Genomic DNA, 20,871 nt, shown 5'->3' on the forward strand with positions numbered 1-20,871 from the left:
ACGAAGAGACAGAGAGAGAGACGGAGAGAGACGGAGAGAGAGACGGAGAGAGACGGAGAGAGAGAGAGACAGAGAGACAGAGAGAGACAGAGAGAGACAGAGAGAGAGACGGAGAGAGAGAGAGACAGAGAGAGACAGAGTGTTTGGTACATGCGCGTCTATAGCAGGAATAGCATATTCTCCAGTGCTGGTCAACATGGCTCCTTTAGTTCCTGGTTCAGCCTTCACCATAAAGCTCTGAGGGATGCCCTTACTGGTCCTGATTGGCTTAGGAGCCTCTACGCTCTTATCCTACAACACAGATACCATATGTCATGTTATGTAGTGTATATGTCATGTTATGTAGTGTATATGTAGGGATGCCCTTACTGGCTTAGGAGCCTCTACGCTCTTATCCTACAACACAGATACCATATGTCACGTTATGTAGTGTATATGTCATGTTATGTAGTGTATATGTAGGGATGCCCTTACTGGCTTAGGAGTCTCTACGCTCTTATCCTACAACACAGATACCATATGTCATGTTATGTAGTGTATATGTCACGTTATGTAGTGTATATGTTATGTAGTGTATATGTAGGGATTTCCTGACTGGTCCTGATTGGCTTAGGAGCCTCTACGCTCTTAGCCTACAACACAGATACCATATGTCATGTTATGTAGTGTATATGTCATGTTATGTAGTGTATATGTAGGGATGCCCTTACGGGCTTAGGAGTCTCTACGCTCTTATCCTACAACACAGATAACATATACACTACATAACATGACATATACACTACATAACATGACATATGGTATGTAGTTTATATGTCATGTTATGTAGTGTATATGTCATGTTATGTAGTGTATATGTCATGTAATGTAGTGTATATGTAGGGATGCCCTTACTGGCTTAGGAGCCTCTACGCTCTTAACATGACATATGGTATCTGTTGTAGGATATGTAGTGTATATGTCATGTTATGTAGTGTATATGTAGGGATGCCCTTACTGGCTTAGGAGCCTCTATGCTCTTATCCTACAACAGATACCATATGTCATGTTATGTAGTGTATATGTCGTGTATATGTAGGGATGCCCTTACTGGTCCTGATTGGCTTAGGAGCCTCTACGCTCTTATCCTACAACACAGATACCATATGTCATGTTATGTAGTGTATATGTCATGTTATGTAGTGTATATGTTATGTAGTGTATATGTAGGGATTCCCTGACTGGTCCTGATTGGCTTAGGAGCCTCTACACTCTTATCCTACAACACAGATACCATATGTCATGTTATGTAGTGTATATGTCATGTTATGTAGTGTATATGTAGGGATTCCCTGACTGGCTTAGGGGCCTCTACGCTCTTATCCTACAACACAGATACCATATGTCATGTTATGTAGTGTATATGTTATGTAGTGTATATGTAGGGATGTCCTTACTGGTCCTGATTGGCTTAGGAGCCTCTACGCTCTTATCCTACAACACAGATACCATATGTCATGTTATGTAGTGTATATGTGGGATCCCCTTACTGGTCCTGATTGGCTTAGGAGCCTCTGCCGCTCTTATCCTACAACACAGATACCATATGTCATGTTATGTAGTGTATATGTAGGGATGCCCTTACTGGCTTAGGAGCCTCTACGCTCTTATCCTACAACACAGATACAATATGTTATGTAGTGTGATGTAGTGTAGTGTGATGTAGCGTAGTGTTATGTAGTGTAGCGTAGTGTTATGTAGTGTAGCGTAGTGCTATGTAGTGTAGCGTAGTGTTATGTAGTGTAGCATAGTGTTATGTAGTGTAGCGTAGCGTGATGTAGTGTAGCGTGATGTAGTGTAGCGTGATGTAGTGTAGCGTGATGTAGTGTAGTGTAGCGTGATGTAGTGTGGCGTGATGTAGCGTAGCGTAGTGTAGCGTAGTGTTATGTAGCGTAGTGTTATGTAGTGTAGTGTTATGTAGTGTTATGTTGTGTTATGTAGTGTTATGTAGTGTAGTGTTATGTAGTGTAGTGTTATGTAGTGTAGTGTTATGTATTGTAGTGTTATGTAGTGTAGTGTAGTGTTGTAGTGTAGTGTTATGTAGTGTAGTGTAATGTAGTGTAGTGTGATGTAGTGTAGTGTGATGTAGTGTAGTGTGATGTAGTGTAGTGTGATGTAGTGTAGTGTGATGTAGTGTAGTGTGATGTAGTGTAGTGTTATGTAGTGTAGTGTTGTGTATTGTAGTGTTATGTAGTGTTATGTATTGTAGTGTTATGTATTGTAGTGTTATGTATTGTAGTGTTATGCAGTGTAGTGTTATGCAGTGTAGTGTTATGCAGTGTAGTGTTATGCAGTGTAGTGTTATGAAGTGTAGTGTTATGCAGTGTAGTGTTGTGCAGTGTGATGTAGTGCAGTGTAGTGTAGTGCAGTGTGATGTAGTGCAGTGTGATGTAGTGCAGTGCGATGTAGTGCAGTGCGATGTAGTGCAGTGCGATGTAGTGCAGTGCGATGTAGTGCAGTGTGATGTAGTGCGATGTAGTGCAGTGCGATGTAGTGCAGTGCGATGTAGTGCAGTGCGATGTAGTGCAGTGCGATGTAGTGCAGTGCGATGTAGTGCAGTGTGATGTAGTGCAGTGTGATGTAGTGCAGTGTGATGTAGTGCAGTGTGATGTAGTGCAGTGTGATGTAGTGCAGTGTGATGTAGTGCGATGTAGTGTAGTGCGATGTAGTGTAGTGCGATGTAGTGTAGTGCGATGTAGTGTAGTGTGATGTAGTGTAGTGTAGTGTGATGTAGTGTAGTGTGATGTAGTGTAGTGTGATGTAGTGTAGTGTGATGTAGTGTAGTGTAGTGTGATGTAGTGTAGTGTGATGTAGTGTAGTGTAGTGTTATGTAGTGTAGTGTTATGTAGTGTAGTGTAGTGTTATGTAGTGTAGTGTAGTGTATTGTAGTGTATTGTTATTATTGTAGTGTAATGAAGTGTAGTGTTATGTAGTGTAGTGTTATGTAGTGTAGTGTTATGTAGTGTAGTGTTATGTAGTGTAGTGTTATGTAGTGTAGTGTTATGTTATGTAGTGTTATGTATTGTAGTGTTATGTAGTGTAGTGTTATGTAGTGTAGTGTAGTGTTATGTAGTGTAGTGTTATGTAGTGTAGTGTTATGTAGTGTTATGTAGTGTAGTGTTATGTAGTGTGGTGTTATGTAGTGTGGTGTTATGTAGTGTGGTGTTATGTAGTGTAGTGTTATGTAGTGTTATGTAGTGTAGTGTTATGTAGTGTAGTGTTATGTAGTGTAGTGTTATGTAGTGTGGTGTTATGTAGTGTAGTGTTATGTAGTGTAGTGTTATGTAGTGTAGTGTTATGTAGTGTAGTGTTATGTAGTGTAGTGTTATGTAGTGTAGTGTTATGTCGTGTAGTGTTATGTCGTGTAGTGTACTGTAGTGTAGTGTAGTACCATCTGCATGGGGCAGTGTTTGATGTAGTGTCCGTTCTTGCCACAGCGATAGCAGGTGTAATGTGCAGGAGGCGGTCCTATGGCCTTCTTAGAGTAACTGAGGAGGAGAGACAGGAAAAACACATTGAAAAAGGTTGAGTCCGTGAGCACCAAGTAAGACCGGAATACTGGGTCGACTCCAAAACAACCAGAGAGCGTTGAAGCGTGATGCTAAACTTGTCCCCGTTTTTACGACCCGTAGCTTCCGCGTTGAAGCACGTACACAGAAACTCTGTGACAGAGAGCATCATCTTTCCTCACCCCATCATCTACGGTTCATTCTGCCACTGAGTCGAGTTTAAACATCGGACTACAGTTCACTAAAACAGCAGAGGTGTGGAGTCCACGCTGAGTCGGACTCCAGTCACAAAATTTGATGACTTGAGACGCAACTCGATAGAAAATTAAAAACAACTTGAGACTTGACTTGAACTGTACTTTGACTTGAGATTGAGGACTAGAATTTGGCCAGGGTATGTAACATTTTCCATAGATTATATGCTTCTCCTCACGCAGCAAGAGACAGATGATTGGCTAGTGAATACTTATGTAAAATGTGAAATTTCAGAAATTTTTATTATACATTTTTGAAAACATTTTTAAAAAATAATGTGTTTTTGCTTTGTCATTATGGGGTATTGTGATGTCATTATGGGGTACTGTGGTGTCATTATGGGGTATTGTGTGTAGATTGATGAGGGGGGGACAATGTAATCCATTTTAAAATAAGGCTGTAACGTAACATAAATGTGGAAAAAGGTCAGGGGGGGGGGGGGTCTGACCACTTTCCAAAAGCACTGTATAACACATCTTTAGATGGTTCTTCATTTTTAACGAAAATGTCAGATGAGACCTTGGGACTATAAGTACTATTTGGAGTTGAAGACAGACAGATCATTTATAGATTTATTTTTAATTTTTTAACTTGACTGGAATAAAAAGTGTGATTTAACAGATGCCAGAGAACGCTACCTGCCTGAGTGCATTGCGCCAACTGTAAAGACTGGAGGCTGTTATAGCAGTAAAGGAGGGTCCAACTCCATATTAAAGCCTTCCCAGAAGAGTGGAGGCTGTTATAGCAGTAAAGGGGGGTCCAACTCCATATTAAAGCCCATGATTTTTTAATGAGATGTTCAAGGAAGAGGTGTCAACATACTTTGGGTCATTTAGTGTATCTATTTATGAGCTGGATTGCAATTTGTTTATTTTAGTTTGCTCTCCGTTAGCATATTTAGCTAGCAGCCTCCATGGAAATTCTACATCACTAATTTTGTTAGCATTCTGGTAATAGACACCCAATGGGCTTTTTGTTGTTGCATTTTCAGCACTAAGACCTGGGATGAGAAGGGCGGCATGACGGCGGGATCACGCGGATACCGCCTAACCCTGCTGTGTGTGTGTTACACTCACTGTATGGGGTCATATTCACTGTTGGACTGGGACATCATGGCTCTGATCTTGTCATCCTCTGATGCATTGGCCTCCGCTAGGTTGGCAGTCTGAAGAGAAAGGGAGGAATGGGAGGAGGGAGAGGGGGAGAGGAATGAGGAGAGGGGGAGAGGAATGAGGAGAGGGGGGGAGAGGAACGAGGGAGAGAGGGGAGAGGAACGAGGAGAGGGCGGGGAGCATGGGCGAGAGGAATGAGGAGAGGGGGGAGGGGAATGAGGAGAGGGGGAGGAGTATGGGGAGAGGAATGAGGAGAGGGGGAGGAGTATGGGGAGAGGAATGAGGAGAGGGGGAGGAGTATGGGGAGAGGAATGAGGAGAGGGGGGAGAGGAATGAGGAGAGGAATGAGGAGAGGAATGAGAGGGGGAGGAGTATGGGGAGAGGAATGAGGAGAGGGAGAGGAATGAGGAGAGGGGGAGGAGTATGGGCGAGAGGAATGAAGAGAGGGATGAAGAGAGAGGGATGAAGAGAGAGGGATGAGGAGAGAGGAATGAGGAGAGAGGAATGGAGTTAGAGGAAGATGCCAAGAGTTAAGATGATAATCAATTTACATTTTAATTCATGCCTCAAAATGAGTTGAAATTAAATGAACCCCAACCTGATTCCCAAAGACCAAAACACACACAGGGTGAGACAGTACCTTAGAGAGCTGGGCCAGGGAGACGGACGGTGAAGAGTCGGTCTGAAGGAGAAGAGCAACATTAAAAAGACAGAACAGAGTCAAGGTTGGGACATCACCACCTGTCTGCCTGGGAGCAGACATGGGCTCAAATCTAGATGACACGGCTCCTTCCCGTCTCCTTCTGAAAAGACACTGGAGGAGGAGAAGATACCGTCCACCCGTCTTTGAGGAGGAGGCAGGAGGTGAGGAATCAAGGACACACAGTAGATTGATCACCCCTATTCCACAGCCAGAGAGGCAGATCATATACATCCAGTCAACTCATATCACTACCAGTGTGACAGTTACACCAATGGTATGGTTCAGTAGTTCTGACCAGAAGGCCATCAGGAACACCATGGTGGAAGGGGTCAGAGTTTCCTCTCTAAAACACTGATCTGGGCTCAGTTCTTCATCGCCACGCTGAATGGTTATGGTAAGGATTTGGTGGCAGGAAGCTGATCCGAGATCTGTTCCTAGGGGAGGAACGCAGCAGAGCCTGACCATTTCCTCACCGTCGTCCTTCTCCAATACGACGTGAGGAGGAACCGCGAAACATTGAGATTCACACAGGAACTGGTGCTGGGGGGTACATTGGTACTACAGCCTGGCTAGCTACACCAGTAGTAGTAGTTGGTACTACAGCCTGGCTAGCTACACCAATAGAAGTAGTTGGTACTACAGCCTGGCTAGCTACACCAATAGAAGTAGTTGGTACTACAGCCTGGCTAGCTACAGTAGTAGTAGTTGGTACTACAGCCTGGCGAGCTACATCAGTAGTAGTAGTTGGTACTACAGCCTGGCTAGCTACACCAATAGTAGTAGTTGGTACTACAGCCTGGCTAGCTACACAAGTAGTAGTAGTTGGTACTACAGTCTGGCTAGCTACACCAATAGTAGTAGTTGGTACTACAGCCTGGCTAGCTACACCAATAGTAGTAGTTGGTACTACAGCCTGGCTAGCTACACCAGTAGTAATAGTTGGTACTACAGCCTGGCTAGCTACACCAATAGTAGTAGTTGGTACTACAGCCTGGCTAGCTACACCAATAGTAGTAGTTGGTACTACAGCCTGGCTAGCTACACCAATAGTAGTAGTTGGTACTACAGCCTGGCTAGCTACACCAATAGTAGTAGTTGGTACTACAGCCCGGCTAGCTACACCAATAGTAGTAGTTGGTACTACAGCCCGGCTAGCTACACCAGTAGTAATAGTTGGTACTACAGCCTGGCTAGCTACACCAATAGTAGTAGTTGGTACTACAGCCTGGCTAGCTACACCAATAGTAGTAGTTGGTACTACAGCCTGGCTAGCTACACCAATAGTAGTAGTTGGCACTACAGCCTGTGAGCTACATCAGTAGTAGTAGTTGGTACTACAGCCTGGCTAGCTACACCAATAGTAGTAGTTGGTACTACAGCCTGGCTAGCTACACCAATAGTAGTAGTAGTTGGTACTACAGTCTGGCTAGCTACATCAATAGTAGTAGTAGTTGGTACTACAGCCTGGCTAGCTACACCAGTAGTAGTAGTTGGTACTACAGCCTGGCTAGCTACACTAGTAGAGGTAGTTGGTACTACAGCCTGGCTAGCTACACTAGTAGTAGTTGGTACTACAGCCTGGCTAGCTACACCAATAGTAGTAGTTGGTACTACAGTCTGGCTAGCTACATCAATAGTAGTAGTAGTTGGTACTACAGCCTGGCTAGCTACATCAATAGTAGTAGTAGTTGGTATTACAGCATGGCTAGCTACACCAGTAGTAGTAGTTGGTACTACAGCCTGGCTAGCTACATCCATAGTAGTAGTAGTTGGTATTACAGCCTTGCTAGCTACACCAATAGTAGTAGTTGGTATTACAGCCTGACTAGCTACACTAGTAGTAGTAGTTGGTACTACAGCCTGGCTAGCTACACTAGTAGTAGTAGTTGGTACTACAGCCTGGCTAGCTACACCAGTAGTAGTAGTTGGTACTACAGCCTGACTAGCAACACCAGTAGTAGTAGTTGGTACTACAGCCTGGCTAGCTACACTAGTAGTTGGTACTACAGCCTGGCTAGCTACACTAGTAGTAGTTGGTATTTCAGCCTGGCTCGCTACATCAATAGTAGTAGTAGTTGGTACTACAGCCTGGCTAGCTACACCAGTAGTAGTAGGTACTACAGCCTGACTAGCAACACCAGTAGTAGTAGTTGGTCCTACAGCCTGACTAGCTACATTAGTAGTAGTAGTTGGTACTACAGCCTGGCTAGCTACATTAGTAGTAGTAGTTGGTACTACAGCCTGACTAGCTACATTAGTCGTAGTAGTTGGTACTCCAGCCTGACTAGCTCCACCAGTAGTAGTAGTAGTTGGTACTACAGCCTGGCTAGCTACACCAGTAGTAGTTGGTACTACAGCCCGACTAGCAACACCAGTAGTAGTTGGTACTACAGCCCGACTAGCAACACCAGTAGTAGTAGTTGGTCCTACAGCCTGACTAGCTACATTAGTAGTAGTTGGTATTACAGCCTGGCTAGCTACATCAATAGTAGTAGGTACTACAGCCTGGCTAGCTACACCAGTAGTAGGTACTACAGCCTGACTAGCAACACCAGTAGTAGTAGTTGGTCCTACAGCCTGACTAGCTACATTAGTAGTAGTAGTTGGTATTACAGCCTGGCTAGCTACACTAGTAGTAGTAGTTGGTCCTACAGCCTGACTAGCTACACTAGTAGTAGTAGTTGGTCCTACAGCCTGACTAGCTACATTAGTAGTAGTAGTATTTGCTATTACAGCCTGGCTAGCTACATCAATAGTAGTAGTTGGTACTACAGCCTGGCTAGCTACATCAATAGTAGTAGTTGGTACTACAGCCTGGCTAGCTACATCAATAGTAGTAGTTGGTACTACAGCCTGGCTAGTTACACCAGTAGTAGTAGTTGGTACTACAGCCCAGCTAGCTACACTAGTAGTAGTTGGTACTACAGCCTGGCTAGCTACACCAATAGTAGTAGTTGGTACTACAGCCTGACTAGCTACACCAATAGTAGTAGTTGGCACTACAGCCTGGCTAGCTACACCAATAGTAGTAGTTGGTACTACAGCCTGGCTAGTTTGGGAGAAGATGTACATATATAACAGACTATGAACTAACGGGATTAAGTTTTAGAGCTAGGCCGGTCTCGGGAACAGACTATGAGCTAACGGGATTAGGTTTTAGAGCTAGGCCGGTCTAGGGAAGAGACTATGAGCTAACAGGATTAGGTTTTAGAGCTAGGCCGGTCTAGGTAACAGACTATGGGCTAACGGGATTAAGTTTTAGAGCTAGGCCGGTCTAGGGAACAGACTATGAGCTAACAGGATTAAGTTTTAGAGCTAGGCCGGTCTAGGGAACAGACTATGGGCTAACGGGATTAGGTTTTAGAGCTAGGCCGGTCTAGGGAACAGACTATGAGCTAACAGGATTAGGTTTTAGAGCTAGGCCGGTCTAGGGAACAGACTATGGGCTAACAGGATTAGGTTTTAGAGCTAGGCCGGTCTAGGGAACAGACTATGGGCTAACGGGATTAGGTTTTAGAGCTAGGCCGGTCTCGGGAACAGACTATGGGCTAACAGGATTAGGTTTTAGAGCTAGGGAACAGACTATGGGCTAACGGGATTAGGTTTTAGAGCTAGGTCGGTCTAGGGAAGAGACTATGGGCTAACAGGATTAGGTTTTAGAGCTAGGCCGGTCTAGGGAACAGACTATGGGCTAACGGGATTAGGTTTTAGAGCTAGGCCGGTCTAGGGAACAGACTATGAGCTAACAGGATTAGGTTTTAGAGCTAGGCCGGTCTAGGGAACAGACTATGGGCTAACGGGATTAGGTTTTAGAGCTAGGCCGGTCTCGGGAACAGACTATGGGCTAACGGGATTAGGTTTTAGAGCTAGGCCGGTCTCGGGAACAGACTATGGGCTAACGGGATTAGGTTTTAGAGCTAGGCCGGTCTAGGGAACAGACTATGGGCTAACGGGATTAGGTTTTAGAGCTAGGCCGGTCTAGGGAAGAGACTATGGGCTAACAGGATTAGGTTTTAGAGCTAGGCCGGTCTCGGGAACCGATTAGATCACGTTGCACCAGTTAACCCAGAGCCTACTTCCCGAGCCACTGCATGTAGCTATGGTAACGGGTGAAGTGAACCATGATGCCTTCACTACTCCTCATCTACAGCAGTGTCTGGAGTGAGGCGCTATGGGTCCACTTAGGATGATCTATCTAATGCATTATATGGAAACACTGCAAAACAATATCATAAAATGTGTTTCTTTTAAACAATATGTTCACTACCATAATCATTATACAATAGTAGTAAACACTAGCCATCATAACACTAGACAAGGGACAAAGGGGAAGGAGGGAGGGTAGAGAGGTCTGGTTTAGTAAGCTATAAACTCTTCGTCGTCGCTGTCATCATCATCATCATAGTAGAGGCTGGTAGGTTGGAAGGTTCAGAGGTCACTGTGAAGGAAGACACAGGGTCTGGTGTGGTGGTGCACGTGCTCACAACAGAACACATAACCTCTTTATTGACAGTTCTGGCAGCGTACAGCAGCAACCAAACACAACCCTGTCGCCACGGGAACCTACCATGCCACACAGTCAGCCCAGTTAGAACCCTGTGATGTCATAATGGATCATTTCAGTGATGTCATAATAGTCTCTGTGATGTCGTAATGGTATCATCATTGCACCGCTTTAAAAAAAAATATTAAAAAAACTGTACCAAACATGATCGTAAATTCAGTAGTCATCATAGTAAGTATTTAACACCTAGTTTACAGTTTAGCTTTAAGTTATAAAAAATATTGCAAAGTAGACAAAATGCATCGCATTTCTAAGTAGTTTGTAGTGAAACAATAAATAAATAAAAACTTTGAGAGAACAAAAGGATCAACTATGTCCAGTCCATATTAAAAATGTCAGAATATGATGAGAGAACAACATTAAGACAGCCAAATATCAGCAATTAACTTCAGGTTTAGAACACTGTTGAACAGGAACCAAATGATTTACCCCCCCACACACACACACAGGTTTCCATACAAAATGTATGCATTAGTCTTACAGTCAATGCGTCACAAACTCATTGCTACAACACCACGTGAAGGAAAAAGCTCCCATTGATTTGACGTAAGGCAGCGCAGTAATCTGTCATCCTGCCTGTAGGACCATGAAGCATCGTCTCAACACACAAGGGGATGGTGGACGGGCTCTGCACAGTGGCAGGCTAACAACACCACGCTATCCGTTGTTTCATATGAAATACAGTCACAATATCGTTCAGATCCATCAACACATTGAACAACATTTAAAATAAAAACACAGTGAGTTACAACAGCAACAACAGAGAACAGCAGTTGGGAACCATCAAAACAGAATATTAAATCACCATGACAACTCAAGAGTTAAACTGGTTACCAATTCAGAACAGAGTTTACACAGTCTCCTCTAACCAACAAACCAGAGCAGAGTTTATAAAAGGAGGACAGAGACAGTAAGGAAAATGAGAGTGCTTTGTTACATACGGGTCTGGAGGATCCAGCAGCCATGTCAGAACGGTCACTACAAACAAACAGGAAGAAACAACAACAACATGTCAACAACCACCACAGACATGGACCAGACAAAAGAGAGGAGTTGGAGCTTTAGGATGGAAGAGCTAGGCTGGTCTGACTGGATACTAGAGTGGGGGGGTACTACCGTCTGACTGGATACTAGTGGGGGGTACTACCGTCTGACTGGATACTAGTGGGGGGTACTACCGTCTGACTGGATACTAGTGGGGGGTACTACCGTCTGACTGGATACTAGGGGGGGGGGTACTACCGTCTGACTGGATACTAGTGGGGGGTACTACCGTCTGACTGGATACTAGTGTGTGGAGGGGGGGGGGGTACTACCGTCTGACTGGATACTAGCGTGTGGAGGTACTACCGTCTGACTGGATACTACTGTGTGGCTGTGTGGAGGGGGTATTGGAATCAACAGGCAATGGGGGGGGGGGTACTATTAGATTGGATACTAGTGTCTGGGGGGGTGGTATTGTAATCAACAGGCAATGGGGGAGGGGTTACTATTAGATTGGATACTAGTGTCTGGAGGGGGGGGTGGTATTGTAATCAACAGGCAATGGGGGAGGGGTTACTATTAGATTGGATACTAGTGTCTGGAGGGGGGGGTGGTATTGTAATAAACAGGCAATGGGTGGGGGGGGGGGTGGTATTGTAATCAACAGGCAGTGGGGGAGGGGTTACTATTAGATTGGATACTAGTGTGTGGAGGGGGGTGGTATTGTAATCAACAGGCAATGGGGGGGTACTATTAGATTGGATACTAGTGTCTGGAGGGGGGTGGTATTGTAATCAACAGGCAATGGGGGGGGTACTATTAGATTGGATACTAGTGTCTGGGGGGGTGGTATTGTAATCAACAGGCAATGGGGGAGGGGGTTACTATTAGATTGGATACTAGTGTCTGGAGGGGGTGGTATTGTAATCAACAGGCAATGGGGGGGGGGGTACTATTAGATTGGATACTAGTGTCTGGAGGGGGTGGTATTGTAATCAACAGGCAATGGGTGGGGGGGGGGGGTGGTATTGTAATCAACAGGCAATGGGGGGGGGTACTATTAGATTGGATACTAGTGTCTGGAGGGGGTGGTATTGTAATCAACAGGCAATGGGTGGGGGGGGGTGGTATTGTAATCAACAGGCAATGGGGGGGTACTATTAGATTGGATACTAGTGTCTGGAGGGGGGGGTGGTATTGTAATCAACAGGCAATGGGGGGGGTACTATTAGATTGGATACTAGTGTCTGGAGGGGGGTGGTATTGTAATCAACAGGCAATGGGTGGGGGGGGGGTGGTATTGTAATCAACAGGCAATGGGGGGGGTACTATTAGATTGGATACTAGTGTCTGGGGGGGTGGTATTGTAATCAACAGGCAATGGGGGAGGGGGTTACTATTAGATTGGATACTAGTGTCTGGAGGGGGGTGGTATTGTAATCAACAGGCAATGGGGGAGGGGGTTACTATTAGATTGGATACTAGTGTCTGGAGGGGGGTGGTATTGTAATCAACAGGCAGTGGGGGAGGGGTTACTATTAGATTGGATACTAGTGTCTGGAGGGGGGGTGGTATTGTAATCAACAGGCAATGGGGGGGGTACTATTAGATTGGATACTAGTGTCTGGGGGTGGTATTGTAATCAACAGGCAATGGGGGAGGGGGTTACTATTAGATTGGATACTAGTGTCTGGAGGGGGGTGGTATTGTAATCAACAGGCAATGGGGGAGGGGTTACTATTAGATTGGATACTAGTGTCTGGAGGGGGGTGGTATTGTAATCAACAGGCAATGGGTGGGGGGGGGTACTATTAGATTGGATACTAGTGTGTGGAGGGGGGTGGTATTGTAATCAACAGGCAATGGGGGAGGGGTTACTATTAGATTGGATACTAGTGTCTGGAGGGGGGTGGTATTGTAATCAACAGGCAATGGGGGAGGGGTTAATATTAGATTGGATACTAGTGTGTGGAGGCTATTAGGATCGACAGGCGATTGAGTACTACCATACTCATATCATGCAGATAGACACAGGGTCACAATGTCATAGCTACGTACACAATGAACGTTCTGCCTGCTGGTTTGACCCCCCCGATGGGGGTGCGTCTGACGATCACTGACGAGTGTTTGGGGATGTGAACCTCCTCATCAGTGTATTCTGTAGAAGCACAGGGTACACAGCATATATCATTATATCACTGTAGTCTATAGAAGCACAGGGCACACAGCATATATCATTATATCACTGTAGTCTATAGAAGCACAGGGTACACAGCATATATCATTAGTACTGTAGTCTATAGAAGCACAGGGCACACAGCATATATCATTATATCACTGTAGTCTATAGAAGCACAGGGTACACAGCATATATCATTAGTACTGTAGTCTATAGAAGCACAGGGCACACAGCATATATCATTATATCACTGTAGTCTATAGAAGCACATGGTACACAGCATATATCATTATATCATTGTAGTCTATAGAAGCACAGGGCACACAGCATATATCATTATATCACTGTAGTCTATAGAAGCACATTGCACACAGCATATATCATTATATCACTGTAGTCTATAGAAGCACATGGTACACAGCATATATCATTATATCATTGTAGTCTATAGAAGCACAGGGCACACAGCATATATCATTATATCACTGTAGTCTATAGAAGCACAGGGCACACAGCATATATCATTATATCACTGTAGTCTATAGAAGCACATGGTACACAGCATATATCATCAGTACTGTAGTCTATAGAACAGGGAATATAATATATCACCAGTACTGTAGTCTATAGAACAGGGAATATATCATCAGTACTGTAGTCTATAGAACAGGGAATATAGCATCAGTACTGTAGTCTATAGAACAGGGAATATAATATAGCATCAGTACTGTAGTCTATAGAACAGGGAATATATCATCAGTACTGTAGTCTATAGAACAGGGAATATATCATCAGTACTGTAGTCTATAGAACAGGGAATATATCATCAGTACTGTAGTCTATAGAACAGGGAATATATCATCAGTACTGTAGTCTATAGAACAGGGAATACATCATCAGTACTGTAGTCTATAGAACAGGGAATATAATATAGCATCAGTACTGTAGTCTATAGAACAGGGAATATATCATCAGTACTGTAGTCTATAGAACAGGGAATACATCATCAGTACTGTAGTCTATAGAACAGGGAATATAATATATCATCAGTACTGTAGTCTATAGAACAGGGAATATAGCATCAGTACTGTAGTCTATAGAACAGGGAATATAATATATCATCAGTACTGTAGTCTATAGAACAGGGAATATAATATATCATCAGTACTGTAGTCTATAGAACAGGGAATATATCATCAGTACTGTAGTCTATAGAACAGGGAATATAATATATCATCAGTACTGTAGTCTATAGAACAGGGAATATATCATCAGTACTGTAGTCTATAGAACAGGGAATATATCATCAGTACTGTAGTCTATAGAACAGGGAATATAGCATCAGTACTGTAGTCTATAGAACAGGGAATATATCATCAGTACTGTAGTCTATAGAACAGGGAATATATCACCAGTACTGTAGTCTATAGAAGCACATGGTACACAGCATATATCATCAGTACTGTAGTCTATAGAACAGGGAATATAGCATCAGTACTGTAGTCTATAGAACAGGGAATATAGCATCAGTACTGTAGTCTATAGAACAGGGAATATAGCATCAGTACTGTAGTCTATAGAACAGGGAATATAATATAGCATCAGTACTGTAGTCTATAGAACAGGGAATATATCATCAGTACTGTAGTCTATAGAACAGGGAATATAATATATCATCAGTACTGTAGTCTATAGAACAGGGAATATATCATCAGTACTGTAGTCTATAGAACAGGGAATATATCATCAGTACTGTAGTCTATAGAACAGGGAATATATCATCAGTACTGTAGTCTATAGAACAGGGAATATATCATCAGTACTGTAGTCTATAGAACAGGGAATATATCATCAGTACTGTAGTCTATAGAACAGGGAATATATCACCAGTACTGTAGTCTATAGAACAGGGAATATATCATCAGTACTGTAGTCTATAGAACAGGGAATATAATATATCACCAGTACTGTAGTCTATAGAACAGGAATATATCATCAGTACTGTAGTCTATAGAACAGGGAATATAGCATCAGTACTGTAGTCTATAGAACAGGGAATATAATATAGCATCAGTACTGTAGTCTATAGAACAGGGAATATATCATCAGTACTGTAGTCTATAGAACAGGGAATATAGCATCAGTACTGTAGTCTATAGAACAGGGAATATAGCATCAGTACTGTAGTCTATAGAACAGGGAATATAGCATCAGTACTGTAGTCTATAGAACAGGGAATATAGCATCAGTACTGTAGTCTATAGAACAGGGAATATATCATCAGTACTGTAGTCTATAGAACAGGGAATATATCATCAGTACTGTAGTCTATAGAACAGGGAATATAATATATCATCAGTACTGTAGTCTATAGAACAGGGAATATATCATCAGTACTGTAGTCTATAGAACAGGGAATATAATATATCATCAGTACTGTAGTCTATAGAACAGGGAATATAATATATCATCAGTACTGTAGTCTATAGAACAGGAATATAATATAGCATCAGTACTGTAGTCTATAGAACAGGGAATATAATATATCATCAGTACTGTAGTCTATAGAACAGGGAATAAATCATCAGTACTGTAGTCTATAGAACAGGGAATATATCATCAGTACTGTAGTCTATAGAACAGGGAATATATCACCAGTACTGTAGTCTATAGAAGCACATGGTACACAGCATATATCATCAGTACTGTAGTCTATAGAACAGGGAATATAGCATCAGTACTGTAGTCTATAGAACAGGGAATATAGCATCAGTACTGTAGTCTATAGAACAGGGAATATATCATCAGTACTGTAGTCTATAGAACAGGGAATATAATATAGCATCAGTACTGTAGTCTATAGAACAGGGAATATATCATCAGTACTGTAGTCTATAGAACAGGGAATATAATATATCATCAGTACTGTAGTCTATAGAACAGGGAATATATCATCAGTACTGTAGTCTATAGAACAGGGAATATATCATCAGTACTGTAGTCTATAGAACAGGGAATATATCATCAGTACTGTAGTCTATAGAACAGGAATATATCACCAGTACTGTAGTCTATAGAACAGGGAATATATCACCAGTACTGTAGTCTATAGAACAGGGAATATATCACCAGTACTGTAGTCTATAGAAACATGGGAATATATCATCAGTACTGTAGTCTATAGAACAGGGAATATAGCATCAGTACTGTAGTCTATAGAACAGGGAATATAGCATCAGTACTGTAGTCTATAGAACAGGGAATATAATATAGCATCAGTACTGTAGTCTATAGAACAGGGAATATATCATCAGTACTGTAGTCTATAGAACAGGGAATATAATATATCATCAGTACTGTAGTCTATAGAACAGGGAATATATCATCAGTACTGTAGTCTATAGAACAGGGAATATATCATCAGTACTGTAGTCTATAGAACAGGGAATATATCATCAGTACTGTAGTCTATAGAACAGGGAATATATCATCAGTACTGTAGTCTATAGAACAGGGAATATATCATCAGTACTGTAGTCTATAGAACAGGGAATATATCACCAGTACTGTAGTCTATAGAACAGGGAATATATCATCAGTACTGTAGTCTATAGAACAGGGAATATAATATATCACCAGTACTGTAGTCTATAGAACAGGGAATATATCATCAGTACTGTAGTCTATAGAACAGGGAATATAGCATCAGTACTGTAGTCTATAGAACAGGGAATATAATATAGCATCAGTACTGTAGTCTATAGAACAGGGAATATATCATCAGTACTGTAGTCTATAGAACAGGGAATATAGCATCAGTACTGTAGTCTATAGAACAGGGAATATAGCATCAGTACTGTAGTCTATAGAACAGGGAATATAGCATCAGTACTGTAGTCTATAGAACAGGGAATATAGCATCAGTACTGTAGTCTATAGAACAGGGAATATATCATCAGTACTGTAGTCTATAGAACAGGGAATATATCATCAGTACTGTAGTCTATAGAACAGGGAATATAATATATCATCAGTACTGTAGTCTATAGAACAGGGAATATATCATCAGTACTGTAGTCTATAGAACAGGGAATATAATATATCATCAGTACTGTAGTCTATAGAACAGGGAATATAATATATCATCAGTACTGTAGTCTATAGAACAGGGAATATAATATAGCATCAGTACTGTAGTCTATAGAACAGGGAATATAATATATCATCAGTACTGTAGTCTATAGAACAGGGAATAAATCATCAGTACTGTAGTCTATAGAACAGGGAATATATCATCAGTACTGTAGTCTATAGAACAGGGAATATATCACCAGTACTGTAGTCTATAGAAGCACATGGTACACAGCATATATCATCAGTACTGTAGTCTATAGAACAGGGAATATAGCATCAGTACTGTAGTCTATAGAACAGGGAATATAGCATCAGTACTGTAGTCTATAGAACAGGGAATATATCATCAGTACTGTAGTCTATAGAACAGGGAATATAATATAGCATCAGTACTGTAGTCTATAGAACAGGGAATATATCATCAGTACTGTAGTCTATAGAACAGGGAATATAATATATCATCAGTACTGTAGTCTATAGAACAGGGAATATATCATCAGTACTGTAGTCTATAGAACAGGGAATATATCATCAGTACTGTAGTCTATAGAACAGGGAATATATCATCAGTACTGTAGTCTATAGAACAGGGAATATATCACCAGTACTGTAGTCTATAGAACAGGAATATATCACCAGTACTGTAGTCTATAGAACAGGGAATATATCACCAGTACTGTAGTCTATAGAACAGGGAATATATCATCAGTACTGTAGTCTATAGAACAGGGAATATAGCATCAGTACTGTAGTCTATAGAACAGGGAATATAGCATCAGTACTGTAGTCTATAGAACAGGGAATATAGCATCAGTACTGTAGTCTATAGAACAGGGAATATAGCATCAGTACTGTAGTCTATAGAACAGGGAATATATCATCAGTACTGTAGTCTATAGAACAGGGAATATATCATCAGTACTGTAGTCTATAGAACAGGGAATATAATATATCATCAGTACTGTAGTCTATAGAACAGGGAATATATCATCAGTACTGTAGTCTATAGAACAGGGAATATATCATCAGTACTGTAGTCTATAGAACAGGGAATATATCATCAGTACTGTAGTCTATAGAACAGGGAATATATCATCAGTACTGTAGTCTATAGAACAGGGAATATATCATCAGTACTGTAGTCTATAGAACAGGGAATATATCATCAGTACTGTAGTCTATAGAACAGGGAATATATCATCAGTATTGTAGTCTATAGAACAGGGAATATATCATCAGTACTGTAGTCTATAGAACAGGGAATATAATATATCATCAGTAATGTAGTCTATAGAACAGGGAATATAATATAGCATCAGTACTGTAGTCTATAGAACAGGGAATATAATATATCACCAGTACTGTAGTCTATAGAACAGGGAATATATCATCAGTACTGTAGTTAACAGTTAACTTCACATCTTTCTTCCCTGCGTAAAGTCACCCCAGCCTAAACCCTTAGAGATTGGACTCAACATCTCCTTATGAGTTCCTAGAGATTATGAATATGCTTTTGTTGATGGGAAAAAGTTTTATTTCGGTTCCTCAACAATGAGACTCAGTCTGCCTGGTCAACGCAGCTCATGCAACAATGTTGATCACAACGATGCTGTTTTCACTTTGCTTAATGTAAATCCACCAGTGTTGTGAACTTGACGTTACACTATTATTATTATTATTATGTTTTACATATACAAACAGCTAGCTTGTCATTTCTTCTTGGCAAGTACGGGTCTAAACGTTGTTAGCCGCTAATGCTAATCGCCTGTTAGTTATAGCAAAACGTACTTATACAACCTCATAATACCTAAAAAAAAAACATCAGCATGTTGTTTATACAACAGTATCTTCTAAAAATCAATGAGGAAAACACAAAGCAAGAATATGTTAGCTACATGAAGTAGCTAAGAGAAAACATTCAATGTGGCCGCTATTAACTATAGAACAATTATAATTACACTTCCAACAGTTGACAAGTGTTTTTACTTTAAATCGCAAGTTCAATTGCAACATTTGGTTCAAAATAAGGCCCTCGTCGTGCAGCCCTCTACACGGCTGCGTGGGAATGATCACAAATGAGTGCAAGAAAATGGTTTTATAATACTAAATTAAAGGAAAAAATGAATCAGAATGGAGAAAGACCACTCTACTCAAAGCACATTTAGAATTTATATAATTACAAATATTTATATAATTACAAAATATATATATATATATATATATATATATATATATATATATATATATACATATATAAAAATGGGGGGGGGGGGGGTCAAATACATTAATACAATCCAACTTTTGTAATACCGTGAGATATGTATGTGTGTGTAGAGAGAGATGTCTATATAAATTATGTTTTGGGCCCATATCCCCGATCCCTACCAGGAAGTACACACCATAAAACTGTATCTTGGCATCACAGATTAACATCAGCTCGTTGTAGAATCAACCTGAACAACTTATTAACTAACTCAAGTTAGTTACCTTCACGGGTCTGTGCGTTGGTGATCTGCAGGTCGCAGTCGGTGGCTTTGAGTCGCTCTCTGCCCATAATCTGCCGTTTCAGCTCGGCCAGGGTGATGTGCAGCCCGTCAAAGGTCACGGTGTTGTAGTCCAGTTTGGACGAGAATTTATAATGAACACACGACATTCTCACAACTAATCACTTAAAAACTCAAACTCAAAGACAAAGGAGGGAAAACAACACGTTAGTTAAGAAATAACAATAACCAGTAGTAGATACGATCTGAGACTGAAGGTGGGGAAGCTACCAGATTATTCTATAATAAGATAATATCGAAGGGAAAACAGGCAATGAACTAAGAGGAAGTATTCACAGATAGTCCTTGTAGCGGTTTGTGTCAAAGACACCAAACTACTAGTAGTGACAGACCGGGACACGAGCAAGCAGCGTCTTTAATAACCCGGTCAGTTCGTTAATTAAGTGTCCGGTAAAACACAAGAAAAAGTACAGTTCCACGAGTGTCCATTACGGGGTTTTTTCTCCCGGTTATTAATACAGTCAGTAGAGTCTCTCTCGCGGAAACAACGGGCCTTGTAGCTGCGGAAAGCAGCGCGGCACCGGGGTCGCGGTTAGGAGTCCATGCGAGGCCCGTAAGCGTCGCTCTTCCGCCGTAAAACGGCGCAAAGTCCTAAAAAAAAATCTTCAATCCGTCTGGGGGAGGAAAAAAATAAAACGTCCAAATAAAATAAAGTCCTCAAACGATCCTTTTCGGAGTTGCAGTCCACGCAGGAAACGATGTTGATCCTTGTGTGACCTACGATGAGAGAAGGAGATCTGCGGCCTTGGTCCGTGTACCTACCAGTCAAAACAAAAACATTACCCGCAGCTAACCTTATTTTACACTAACTAGTTAACTGGTTAGAAA

The 20,871-nt window shown here is 41.7% G+C and overlaps 1 protein-coding gene across 1 annotated transcript; it reads right to left on the minus strand.

Annotated features, from left to right (window-relative positions):
- Positions 1-150: 150 nt before the first annotated feature.
- On the minus strand, positions 151-20,149 carry LOC135534655 (E3 ubiquitin-protein ligase RBBP6-like; the record flags this gene model as incomplete). Its single annotated transcript, XM_064961581.1, has 7 exons — positions 19,967-20,149; positions 13,225-13,324; positions 11,124-11,160; positions 5,556-5,597; positions 4,880-4,968; positions 3,431-3,527; positions 151-291 (listed from the first exon to the last, which is right to left on the minus strand). Coding segments are annotated over exons 1-7 (672 nt in total), but the record flags the coding sequence as incomplete, so codon positions are not given.
- Between the last annotated feature and the right edge of the window lie 722 nt (positions 20,150-20,871).

The sequence above is a fragment of the Oncorhynchus masou genome, unplaced genomic scaffold (assembly GCF_036934945.1).
Source record: "Oncorhynchus masou masou isolate Uvic2021 unplaced genomic scaffold, UVic_Omas_1.1 unplaced_scaffold_3753, whole genome shotgun sequence".
In the NCBI taxonomy this organism is placed as follows: domain Eukaryota; kingdom Metazoa; phylum Chordata; class Actinopteri; order Salmoniformes; family Salmonidae; genus Oncorhynchus; species Oncorhynchus masou.